The sequence below is a fragment of the Rhinolophus sinicus genome, chromosome 1, assembly GCF_057876585.1.
Source record: "Rhinolophus sinicus isolate RSI-liver-muscle chromosome 1, RSI-T2T, whole genome shotgun sequence".
Classification (NCBI taxonomy): Eukaryota; Metazoa; Chordata; class Mammalia; order Chiroptera; family Rhinolophidae; genus Rhinolophus; species Rhinolophus sinicus.
Window position 1 is genome coordinate 209,626,248 of NC_142501.1, and position 13,475 is coordinate 209,639,722.

At 44.8% G+C, this 13,475-nt stretch overlaps 1 protein-coding gene across 1 annotated transcript in view; it reads left to right on the top strand.

Moving 5' to 3' along the window:
- The first annotated feature begins 5,272 nt into the window (after positions 1–5,272).
- The window catches only part of CLNK (cytokine dependent hematopoietic cell linker), a 160,674-nt gene continuing 152,471 nt past the window's right edge, over positions 5,273–13,475 (top strand). Inside the window, exon 1 of the mRNA XM_019716570.3 lies at positions 5,273–6,029. Coding sequence (XP_019572129.3) covers positions 6,027–6,029 — 3 coding nt within the window. The 5' untranslated portion in view covers positions 5,273–6,026. The remainder of the gene's footprint in view (positions 6,030–13,475) is intronic.

Below are 13,475 nucleotides of genomic sequence, written 5' to 3' on the forward strand. Positions count from 1 at the left end.
GAAACTCCAAACTAATAACGGTATAGCCATCGCTGATCTTCAGGCAGGTAAGATGCTTCCAGACAATTTTATTTTAATGATAGCAGATATCTTCTGGGCATTTTATATGTTAGGCACTGTGATGCATGCTTCCCTTGCACTATCTCATTGAATCTTTATAAGACCTCACGCAATCAGGTGCATCATGATTTCACAGCTGTGGAACCAAGACCAGGAAAGGGTGGCTAACAGTCATAGTCACAGGTAAGAAAGATGACATCTGAGAGTGTCTTCACTAATATTTTATAGTCTTTTTAAAATGAACTTTTCAGCTACAGTTGATATTCAGTATTATTGTATATTAGTTTCAGATGTATAGCACAGTGGTTAGACATTTATATGCATATAATTCATGCAGTGATCCCCCTGATTAGTCTAGAACCCACTATAGTCTTTTTTCAATATCACCATACATTAGTATAAATATTAATATTTACAGCCAAGTTACTTAACCCAAGGTTTATGAAGAATTCCTAAGAAATTGTTGGTAATGGACAAACTAATAATTTCTCTGTAACATGTAATCTGAAAACCTGTGTTAAGAGGTCAGGAGAGAAAGTGGAGGAACAGTGGGTCTGTTAAGACACGGGAGGAGACCTAGTATGTGAGACCTGCATCCTTCAGTCCAGTCTTAGTGATATTGGAGCAAAATGGCAATAATAATAATAATAATAATAATAACAACAACAATTGGTCATCTAGTCAAATTTCAAATTTTTAAGATAAGAAAAATTTTTCAATATACAGTTTCCTTTTCAGGATCTTTGTAAACTTCCAAAATAAAATCACTCAGTGAGCTTTTTGTCCTCATCCTTCACTTTTCAGGAGCTAAGAATAACTTGTCGTAGGTCCCACACCTGGTGAGCCTTAGGTGTACTAACCTCAGGTACTCACGCCTCTCCCGTCCTGGGACTTATTTCATTGCCTCAGTCTGAATTCCATATCTGATACCAGTACAGCCACGGTGAGAGGAAGGAAGAGCCACATTTTCCATGCTAGCCCTCCATCAAAATCCCAAATTTCACTCCTAAAGAAAACAGGACTTCCTTCTGGCCCTGGGTGTTGTGCTGAACTTTGCGGATTGGAGATCTTTGCTCTCCAGTGTGGCTGCCCCCAATCTCTCCATAGACGTCTGACGCAAGAGTAATGAGTGCTTCACATTAACACACAGTATATGAGCCAGGAGCAGGGTGTCAGGGAACTTCCTCTTGGTGACATCTTTTATCCATCAGTTTGATTTCATTTAGCAGAAAAGACATCAGGGCAAGGGGGCAGCCATCCCTTCTATCCCTGCTGTGACTAACGGTGATTCTCAGTGACACAGCTCATTTTAGATACACAGTGGGTGAATTCCTACCACCTGAACCCTTAATACATGCAATCACATATACTTGGCAAAAACATTTTGTTTTTTATACCAGCCCAAAGGAAACTAAGTCAGTCATAGATGACTTTGCAAAGTTGAGTGCAAAATAATTCAACAGTAATGGCAAATTGGTTTACCTTCTACCATTTCAGACAGAGAGTAGAGAAGGAAACCAACTAATTCAATAAAAATAAGGTGGACGGTCCTTAGAGGTTTCCTTAGAATTGAATAGAAAAGTCATGAAGAGTAAAAGAGCCATCATATAAGACAGCACATGGGCCTTGCACACTTTCACCATACCTCCTCCAGTCCCATCCCTATTTTCCACCTATGTATCCATCTGCCCGTCTATCCATCTACCCATTCATTGTCCTATCCATAGCCACCCATCATCTATCATCCGTATCTATCTATAAACTATGTATGTAGGTATCTATCCACCTTCCTCCCTAGTCTTACTTTTTAATTTTCTTTATTTTACAGGTGTACACTGGGCATTTATGGCATCAGTCAGTCCCTCAGTTAGAAGGGATAGCGCAGTCAATGGAGTAAAGACCGACAGGATACATGGGGGGGTCTGACTAGTGACTATATGTCAATTCAGGGGGATTAAGAGTACAAGCGAGGTTAGCACAGGTTCTCTGGGGACTCAGACAGGTGATGCCTGAAAGAGACGAAGTGGATGGATAGGAATTAAACAGTCAAGGAAGGGACGAGGAATGGAATGTCCTGAGACGTGGAGATACACAAAAGAAGTCAGAATCTGGAAAGGTGCGTGTAGGACCAGGTTAAATCTTTGGTTCCACTTTGAAGCTATTCCTCAATAAGAGTCATGAATGTGATTGGAGCTCTGCCCAGAGCACCTGCAACCAAATATAAATACTGCAAGAGCCTTAAGTCCTGTTCCCAGAAATGAGTGAATGTTGATGTCATGTAAAACATTCACACTGTCAACACAGACTTGAGTGGATTGTCAGTTTAGATTATCAACACACATGTTGGGATGTCATCTGACACTCTCTGGAAAGCAAGTCCTGTTGGGAGAGGAACTGGTGGGGGGACAGAAGGAAAGGCAAAAGGAAACAAAGGAAGAAAGTCAGCCCAGCATTAGATGTACGCGTTCCTATCACCACTTGGAGACTTTGCTTTTCCATTTAACATGTCACCATCGCAGGTGAAAACAACTGAGAATTTCAGTTATTATCCAAGTAGGATTAAGAATCTCGTTCCTACACTGACGTGTTGATCTCACACTTTCCTCTTTGGATTCGGTCTTTTAAGCACAGCTTATTAAAAGTCGCTTTAATTGGCATTTTGTTAGAAAGTTAATGCAAATTTACCAAAAATAGCTTGTGAGAGAAGCAGATAAGAGTCAAAAAAAAAAAAAAAACCACACATTATAATTGCACAAATTCTTCTCTTTCATCCAACCTTCTTTTCAAAGGCACTTTTAAAAATGGTGGCTCACTAAGTCTGCCTGTGGCAGCCTTGCCTCCATCATTCCACGTGGGATCTCTCTCCTCCTGCTTCTATTCTGTTCCTGGATTGTTGGTCAAAAGGTTTTCTTACTCACCCAACCAATACTATCGATGATGCATGCTGTCATTGCCCTTTCTACACACATGTTCAGTTTGTTTGACTGTTTTCTGTTTACCCCCTTTCCAAGAAACTGCATTTTCCTGTGTGTCCTTTGAGAACTGTTTATAAATCCTCTATCAGAGAGGTTTCTGTACAGTCAACTTGTATTCTTTTCACAAACACAAGGATTCACATTGCCTATCTTGTACCAGGTAACACAGGTAAAATACGCCCATAATCCTCACCTCCAAAGAGTTCATTGTCTGGTGAGCAAGACAGATAAACAGAAAATTACAATAAAATACAGTATGTGAAATGTTCAAGATCTCGAGACAAAGACAAACTAACACAGCTAAGTCAACAAGGGGAAGTTTTCAATTCCCCCTACCCAGAACATGGAAGGTGCCACAGGCCATGGAATGCTATGAATCCTGTGGGTTACTGGACTTGTCCAAGGTCTCTCTAATAGTTCCTTTATTTGCATGCTCTTCATTCGCATACTATCTCTGCATAATAATCAGATTACCCTTCTCCTGAAGCCACTGAGAAGACATTGAGTATTTAGCTAAGAAACTTCTTAGCTACTGTCTCTTTCTCTAGCTGGATATCTCTTCCCATTCTGCCTTGCACTCTTCCATTTACACAAACTTGCACACCTGCTCTTCTCTCTCTAGAGCATGTGGGCTAGTAAGACCACTAATGCATGACTCCTCACCATCCTCGTCATCATAGAGACACTCGCGCTTAGCAAACATGTTTGGTGTGTAGTATGTACCTTTCACCAATACTCTTAAGAAAGTTTCATATCCAGTCCACGACATTGGAATTATTCTTTTTGTTTTGCAGAAGAGGAAGTAGGTGCTCAGAGAGTTCCCCTCCCCCGACACTTAGCCAAGGTCCATACCTCAGCTGGGCAATACCTGAGCCCTTTCTGTTGAGAACTGAGGCACAGGCCAGGGATGTGGGACAGACGTGAGGTTCATCAAAGCTGGAGCACAGAGTACAGCTCACAAGACTGGTGAGTCTAGGACAGGCTCTGGGACTGCTCAAATCTCTCCTTCCTGGTTCAATTCTAAGAGTCCTGTCTGTGTGAAGGAGGAAGCTGGCAGAGCTGACAAGACAACCTGGAGCTCCCTCCCTACAGCCAGGAAGACCATTACTCACTGGGCTCGCCACTAACCTGGTTTGACCTGCCAGGGCCACTTAACTTCTCAGGAAGGAGCCCATTTTGTTCAGGATCTCGTAGACACAAAGTGCCCGGTGGGGATTTAAACCCAGGCCTCTGCAGTGGTGCAGCCTGTACCCTTTAGCTCTGCAAGCCTGCAGGCAACACATCAGCTGAAAGTTCTGAGTGTCAGGTCAGCTTGATCTGGTTGCATCTCACCTTCTGCCTGGTTCTGGAGATAGAGTTTTCTCGTCATTTACAAAGCCAACTGCCCAGATGATAGCCCAGGACTGCTCCCAACCCCCAGGCTCTTTCATTACCCCCACACTCTAAGATTGATAACTAGATTGCTACCACAAGCCTTGGGCCCGAGGTCCTATTAATTACCCTTTACTCTCATTCTCCCCAGTTTTTCCACAGCTAAGTCCCCAACTTTCTCTTCCATGGCTTCCTTTCTACCCTCAGACAGAAGCTTCTGCTAAAGGCAATCATGAAGGTTGAAAGCAGCTCCCTGATGTAAGACCTAGTTTATGCTACGATCTTACCACTGCTAATTTCTAAGCATTTCCTGGTTTCCTGTTCCTATATTGTTTTGCTTGTCTCTCAAGCCTCATTTATTATCTTACACAGTTTGACCCCGAAGCTAACTAAAAGACAGAACCACAACCTGACACCCTAAGCAGCAGAATGAAGTCTCGACTTCTCAATATGCAGAGAGTGTGTCCATGGCGACACAGCCATCGCTGCAGCTTTGTCTCGTACCATCGCCGGCTACACCTGTGCTGACCCAGGGCCAATCACAGTGCTTGGACTTCCCTGAGCACACCGCGCTGTTCATCCCACTCTCCATTTACCTTTCTTGAGATGTTCTTTTCTTTCTACTTGGTAAACTCCTGGTCATCCTTTAAATCTAGAGCTTATGGCACCTCCTCGGAAAAGGTGAAACCTCCCTGCCTCCTTGAGAGAGAGAGAGAATGTGTGTATTTCCACTATCTGCTGACAGTCTGCACTACCCGTGCTCTTTTCATGAATTTTAATCATTCCACTCACCTCTCCCCAGAGTTCCACCCAATTTTGCTAGCTTATTCCAGGGCTATAAGATGACAGTCCTGGGGGCCCTCGCGGTTGTCAGACATCTTTAATAGATCATGGCGCTTTTTCTTCCTGAGTCTGCCCATGGTCTCTGAACCCTTTGTCAAGTAATGCTCCGGGCAACCACTACCAATCAATATGAAATGGAAGAGGAACCTCTGATCATCAAAAGAGACGGCAAGCCTCATCCTGGGAAAAGCTATTCGCAATGTACATAACAAAAGATCAGCATCCAGGTCTTTGGATAGAATGCTGACAAAAAAAGAAAGCAAAGAAATGGCACATTTGCTACCTTTACTCTAGGCAGGAAGACTCCTGGTGTGGGCGTGGGGCACTGGGAGACTTGCGTCCCTGAGCTTAGCATTTGGGAACACAACACAAGGAAAGGAGACCAGGGGACCCTGCAATTGTTTGGTGTAAGCAGCAGGTGTGAGTCAGGCTTGTGGCCCCACCTGGGCTCTGCTCACCTGCTTTGTCCCCCAGCCAGCAGTCTCCAGGTTCCTGCTAGCAACGTCCTGTCCTGTCCTGCGTCAGCCTGATTTGGTTCTCCTTGACCACGGCACCCATCAAACAGACCGAGACCGTTACAGACCAAGATCCTTACAGGGAAAGCAGAAAGGGGTGTGCTGTCTCAATAGTCAGTGACATAAAACATTTCGACAGTGAAGGAAGTCTGATGGAGCTGTCTGTTATGGCAGCTGGGACTTGGCTGTAATCTAGAAGACGTGTGGTGAGTGCCGGGGCAGGTCATTGAGCCATATCGCTTGCTGAATTGTGTTGCCTCCAATGGTGAGTCCATCCAACTTTCCTTTTGGTAAGCTTTCCTCAACTATGAAAAGGACAAAAGTGTCCACAGACTGGTCCCCGTAAAATGGGACCAAATAAAGAGGAGGGAAAGATGGGGCTAAGGGATGTCATAACTCCCTCTGACAGGACGATGCTGTTGCTTTTGCTATAATGATCTGAGAGGTGTTACAAGTTGGTTCCAAGCCAGAATGTGAAACTGCAAGATTGTAGGTTAATGGCCTTGCGTGCAACAAAATGGCCAGGTTTTGGTGTCATGGCAAGTGCTAGACCTGGTGGCAAGTTCTTTAACTTCTCTGACCTTTAGCTAATTCAATTCCAAAACCAGGTGAAGGATGTCTTTTCCCAAGGTCACTGTACAGAAGAAATGAGACGCATGCCTGTCAAACCCAACTGGAGTGCAAATACATAGTAGGTGTCTATTAAATAGCAGTCTGTCTCCTTCCCTTACAAGCACTCGTAAGAGAGAAAAGAAAGAGGATGTTTACCTAATGGGTTACAGACTCACATTAAAATGCACTTTGAGGGAGTAAGCACTGGAGACCTGCATCCAGAGCTGCCTACACAGGACAGCAGCTCCAAAGCAGGGTGGACACACAGGAATGTGGGCTCTTCGGGCCCAGGGACGTCTCTTTTCACTCCCTGTAGATGTCTAGCACTTCACTCCACAGCAACACAAAGCTAATATTCTCTGAAAAGTGCCAAAAGCATCTCTGGACAAAGAGAACAGGCATCCAGTCAATAGCCCCTATGAATCATGGGCCCAGCTTGAGAATGCAGACGACATGGTACCCAGAATACAATAGACACTCAGAATGATTGAGTAAATTTATGGGTCTTTCAAAAATACATAGGTGCAAGTTAGGCCGGTAGCAGATAAAAAATAACAATCATAGAAGGTAATATTTCATCATTCATTGATTGTGCTAGGAAATTTGATACACTCATTTCCTCACCAATGGGAAGTATTCCTATTCCCATTGTATAGATAAGAAGACTGAGGCCCAGACGGGTTCTCTAGCTTACCCAGTGTCACATAATTAGTACATAATGAAGCAGGAATGTGACTGTCTCCAAAGCCATTTTTCTTAAAGCTAGCCTCAGCCAGGACTGACGGGGACTTACTCTGACTGGACAGTGAAGGGGTGGGCTGTTTTTCAGAATGACCAGGGTGGCAGTGGCCTGAAGGGAACAGTGCCCAGGGGGTGGTGGGTTGTGGCACAGGGTCCATGGGCAGACACAGGAGCTGTTCTAGCTTCAGGGGTCCTGCCATGGGGGAGATTTGAGCACATGCCGGCAGAGGCACCCCCAACATAGGCAGCTGTGGAGTCGGGAAGCTGTGGGTGAAACCTGGGGGGCAGGGGAAGGTCACAGAGACAATGCCAAAGCCACAGCCACACATAAAAGGGGGTTCTGGCAGGTCATGTACCCTCCTGTTTGTGAAGATTCATCAGTTTTCTGAATCTTGGGTCATGCTCTCTGAAATCTCTCATGAAGGAATTTCCTAAAATGAAATGTTGCAGTGTTTACGGTCCTGTTCACTCCCAGCAAGAGGGAATGACATAAATAATTCACATTACCCTCTTTAGGATCATGTCGGTGAAAATATATCAGCCGATATAATTGTCTGACACTTCGAGGAAGTGATGTTTTAAAATTAGAAGCCCATGAGGAGGGGAGAGAGAGACAGAAAGCACGTGACTCACTTTGCTTCCTGTGGCTATTTACTTTAAAGATAAGCTTTTTAGGGGGGCGGGGGGCCTCAAGTTGCTGGCACATGATGTGCAAGACACCATCTCCAGGTTCTTAATTCATCAGTTTTCACCTCTTCTACCTGTCCTCAAAAAGCATCCGTCTTTCTTTGACTGTCATGGAATTTCAGAATTGAAAGGGATTTGAATAGCATGTAGCCCCATTCAGCACCTGAACACTTCTCCCCACGAGTTACCTGCACCACTCAGTGACAATGGGACCAACACCCTTTACCCCCTCCTCCCACAGTTGGCCTTTCCCAGGCACAGCCGGACCAGTTCACCTCTGCTTATAAACCTGCAGGGACTTCACTTGTTATTAGGATAAAGACTAAAAGCCTTAGTGACCTTGCCAAGCTCCCTCTCATCACAAGGCCTTGCACATGCACTTACTTGTGTGGACTCCCCACCTGTGTGGACTCCCCAGGCCTAGTTAAATCCACTCAACCTCCAGTGCTGTGTTGGAAACAGCCTGCACAGGCTCGTAAGGGCTGACTGTTAAATATTCAGTAATGTTACATGCTGGTTGTTAAACAGAGCTATTATTAAAAAACAAAATCATATAAATGCATGACTAGATTATATTAAAACAAAAGTAATAAGTTCTGAAAATTCATCGTTTCCTGATTATTTTACTACACGGCCCGACTTTCCATGCTATTTGTTTCCAGTTTTACTGAGGTATAATTTGCATATAACACTGGGAGATTAAAGCGCACAACGTGGAGATTTGATGCCCTTACATATTGCAGAATGATTACCACCATCGCCTCACGTAATAACCACTTTTTTTACGTAATGAGAACATTTACAATCTACTCTCTTAGAAACTTTCAAATATATGATAGAGTATTGTCAGCTATAATCGCCATGCTGTACGTTAGGTCCATAGAATTTATTCATCTTATCACTGTAAGTTTGTACCTTTTGGCCAATATCTCCCCATTTCCTCCACCCCCAGCCCCTGGTAACCACCATTCAACTCTGTTTCTATGAGTTTAGATGTTTGAAGCTTCACATGTAAGTGATTACACACAGAATCTATGACCTTAAGGTCGTTTCTGAATAGTAGAAATGCCATCTAATGGCGGTAACTGTACTTGCCTTTCCAACTGCACATTCAGATATGTCACATCGATAGTCTCCAGGGAACATTTACATGTCAAGGCTTGTTCTTCTCCCCACCCCCACCCACTGGAGAGCCGGCTGGTACACATTTAGCAGCACACCACTGTTTCAAAATCGCCTTCGTCCTCACATCCCATGCCCTTTCCTGGTCCCCAGTTTAGGTCAGATTGTTATGTGGTGTGATCTCATAGGGCTGAATTCCTTTCTTGCAAAGTCTTCTCTTTTTGTGATTACATAGGAACAGTAAACGGCACTACTAAATATGGAGGTCCTATACTCCATGAGAGCAGAATTCTTGTTGGACTTGGCACGGCATCATGAGGCCCCTGGGAACAAAACCGATGCCAAGCTCTGAAGGAGTGCCCAACAAATAGCTAATTGTAGGATGAGTCTCAAACTCAGGTTATTAGAGATGCTTAACCTGAGTTGACATCTTCAGCCCCTTTTAAGGGACCATCATGTGTTAACGCATGAATGAGAGTTCCTCTTAGGAAGAAACTCCTTCTGCAGTAACATTGATAAGCAATTTGAGGTTACGAGGAATGCCTGTAGGGAACAGTGCCCAGGGGGTGGTGGGTTGTGGCACAGGGTCCATGGGCAGACACAGGAGCTTTTCTAGCTTCAGGGGTCCTGCCATGGGGGAGATTTGAGCACATGCCGGCAGAGGCACCCCCAACATAGCCGGGGTGCTAGCAGGAGCTAAGGCACGAAGGAAGGGGCTAAACCCCCTGCCTGACAGGACAGGAGTGGGCAGCCCTGTGGCACGAGGCTGGAGGTCTAGGAGATGTGAACTGTCCTGTGACCAATCCCCTGTGGTTGAGTGGCCAGAGACTGTTTAAGAAGATGTCTGATATTTCGTTTGAAGTTTTTGTGGCTGCGAGGTAAATGACTCTTGATTTAGTCTTTCTCCCTAACTAACCCTTAGGAAAATCTCTACACACAGATAGATGCTGTGTGTGCGCACGTGAGCAGGAATTAAAGAAAGGCCTCCATTTCAAGCTTGAACTGATGCCACAGTACGTGCATGATGGAGAGATAATTCCTAAACTGAAATGATGGAGCACATGCAAAGGTTGGAAACGAGGGGTGATCACAATCCAGGAAGGGTAGGGATTTAGGGAAGTGTTCTCGGCGGTTCCAGACTTCCAGTACGTGAAGCATAGAAGACTTGGGGTTGTTTGCTGTTGTTGCTGCTGCTTTTCCTCAGGTCTTAAGGCACCAGAAGACTGGGACACGTTCCTTTCAGTAGCGGTCCTATTTCTAAACCTAGAGAACAGAATATACTTCATCTGTGGCTGAAAGTCCTCTTTGAGGAAGGGGGAAGGGAAAAGTCGCAGCCAGGCAGTATTCAAATGCAAAAGTAAAAATGCATGACTCCAGTTCAAGGCCATTCTACTTCTCAACATTCAGGTCAACTACACAAATGCATTTATATATTATGTTAAAACACACACACATTAGGATAAATTATTGTTTCATTGATGTTTCTTCTCCCCACAGAACACCTAATTCAAAACTCGTGGCACACATGTAATCTTGCAAACACAATTTGGCAAATACTGGTTTGAAGGAGACAAGAGAGGTTTTGTGTGGGAGGTCTATCAGGGGTTCTCAACGTCGTCATTACTGACATTTAGGGCTGGGTAACCTTCTGTTGTGCGGGGCTGTCCTGTGCATTGTAAGATTTTTTTCAGCATCCCTGCCCTTACTCACAAGATGCCAGATACCCTGGCCCAGTTGTGACAACCAAACACATCTCTAGACATTGTTGAATGCTCCGTGGGTGGCAACATCTGTTGAGAGTCACTGAGCTTAAACCACAGGATGAGAAGGACTGGAGAGGTGTCCCCAGAAGCCCCTAACCCTGTGATCTGGGGCAAGTCTCCCAAGCTTTCTTGCTTTGGTGTCCTCATTACTGAAACAGGAATGCTATGAGTAGGTGTGCCATGAGGTGACTGGGACAGTCCAGCGTGGTGGTCCAGGTGTAGCCCTGAGAACCTCACCCAGACAAGGTGAGGATTTGATCAGTGCCACGCTTATCATCTTTCCTGTGGTGTCCATTTGTGTGTATAGAATCTTGGGTGCAGAAAACCGAGTGTAACCTACTTCCCATGTCATGGCACAGCATCAACATTCATTTAGACAAGGCTCAAAGCTTCTTTCCTTCCTTCTATCCCTCATTCCTTCTCATATGGAAGAAACTCATTAGAACGGGAGGCCCTATCATCAAGTATTTTTTGTGCATGTGCATGCTGTTAATTAAAATAAATTCCCTTGAACAAGAAACCTCATTCTCTCCTTTTTAAACTATGGTTTACTATCTATCCATATGTACCTCTACTTCTGTGGTTCTCAACCTTGAGTATACATCAGAACCTCAAGGAGGGCTTGTTAAAAGACTGCTGGGCCCATTCCCAGATTTTCTAATTCATTAGACCTGGGGTGGGGCCCATGAATTTGCATTTCTTACCAGTTCCTGGGTGATGTTTATGCCTCTGGTCCTGGTACCACAGCTGGAGAGCCACTGCTCTCGTTCACGTCTTCTAGCTGCTGCCTAGTGTTCCATTATTTGCACCCTCAGAATTTCACTCATTCGCTCTTCTAATGGACCCAGCCATCTCCACTTCTCTGACCCCACGGAGAGTGCTGCAGTCAGGGTCATGCTGGCACCTGTCCCCTCACACACTGGCCCCTAAGGGTGCATGCATGCTTTCCTGCAGTAACTATTGTAGGATCACGCTTTGGAATGGCTGAGCCTGGCTGTGCTTCCACCCAATGTGCATAAATAGCTTTACCCCCATTTAACAGCAGAGGAACTATGAAACAGGAAGTTAATTAAACTGATCCCCTCCGCCCCCACCATTAACACAGCTAGTGAGTAAAGTCTTGGCGTAAACCCTGGTCTGACTCCACCCTGCTGCTTACTTACAAAACAATCTCGAAGAGGCTTTGAGTCCCACCACAGAATTTTCCATAGCTCTCGAACTGACCTTTATTATTCAGCTCTCCCATCAAGGGTGCTTTTTCCCCCTCCCTAAACCCCACTGTCTTAAGTTGGCAAAAAAAAAAGAAAAGAAAGAGCAATCATTTCATTGAGAATTTTGCCAGCCAAAAGGGTAAAGGCACCTGGTTTTTATGAGCTCTACACAGGTGGGATCTACCAGCCTGGTGACATTTCAATGTTCCAATGGCATGAAAGCCGATGGCTGTGACACAGTCCCCATCCCAGTTCCTGACAGCCTCAGACTTCTGCCTTGACCTCCAGACAGGGGGGCTGCGACAACATTGTGTCTAAGGAAAAAACTCCAGACTCGATGTGATGGTCCACAGATGCCTATAGCATGTTGGCCTGTCGCTTACACTGTGACTTTAAACCAATTACCCTTCACCCTTCCTATGTGTCTATTAGAGTCAGTAAAGCATCTTCATGGCAATGGTCCCATTTGACCTTTATCCCCCCTGCTGGGCAGTTTCAGATAATGCCATTTCCAAGTGGAGGATAAAGTTCCCCGTGGATGATTGTAAGTCACGTGGCTCGTAAGAAACGGAGCTAAAATTCTGAAGTGGGCACGTCCTTCCCACTCTGCCTTATTCGGAAACAATTCTGGGCTTTGACTTCTCCTGCACGAAATGAGAAGGTTACAGAAGTTGTTGGTTTTCAATCTTGAGTGATTTTACAGCTGAAACCTTCATTATATCGTTTATAGGTTGAATTGTGTCTCCCTAAAATTCATATGTTTAAGTTCTTACCACTAGTACCTCAGACTGTAACCTTATTTGGAAATAAGATTTTCACAGATGCACTAGCTAAGATGAGGTCACATTGGAATAGGGTGGTCCCCTTCTCCAACAGGACAGGTGGCCTTCTAAAAAGAGGAAATGTGGACACAGATACCCATGGGACAATACAGCTGAAGGAAAGAATACCCAAAATTGCCAGCAAAGCACCATAAGCTGGGGAGAAGCAATGAACCCCGCCCACACCTTGGTTTCAGACTTCTGGTCTCCAGAGCTGTAAGAGAATACATTTCTGTTGCTCTAAGCCCCCCAATTCATGGGACTTCAGTACAGCAGCCCCAGTAAACTTACTATGCACCCTAACACATTCACAACACCCAGTTGATAGACCCCTTTCTTTTCCATTCTAGTTTCTACATGTGCCAGAGTGTCCCTTTAGCTCGCAGAGAGAGGTAGGGGAGAACAGGAGGGGAGGGGGTTGGGAGGGTAGAGAGCTTTCTCTTCCTATAGCTACCGAGTCAACAAGAGAGAAACATCTACATGACCTACACGAGAAATTCATGTATATAATATGTAAACCTTCACACAGTTTCTTTCCTCATAACTAATTATTCTGAAAGCACTTCCCAAACTCGTGTATCTCTGTTCTGTACCTCACAAAGTATCCTACACTATAATTCCTGGGCAAACAAATATACCCCACTCACACACTTCCATTCTCTCTCTCTCTCTCTCTCTCTCTCTCTCTCTCTCTCTCTCTCTCTCTCTCTCTCTTTCTCTCTCTCTCTCGCCTCTGGTGTTTTCTTAGACCCCT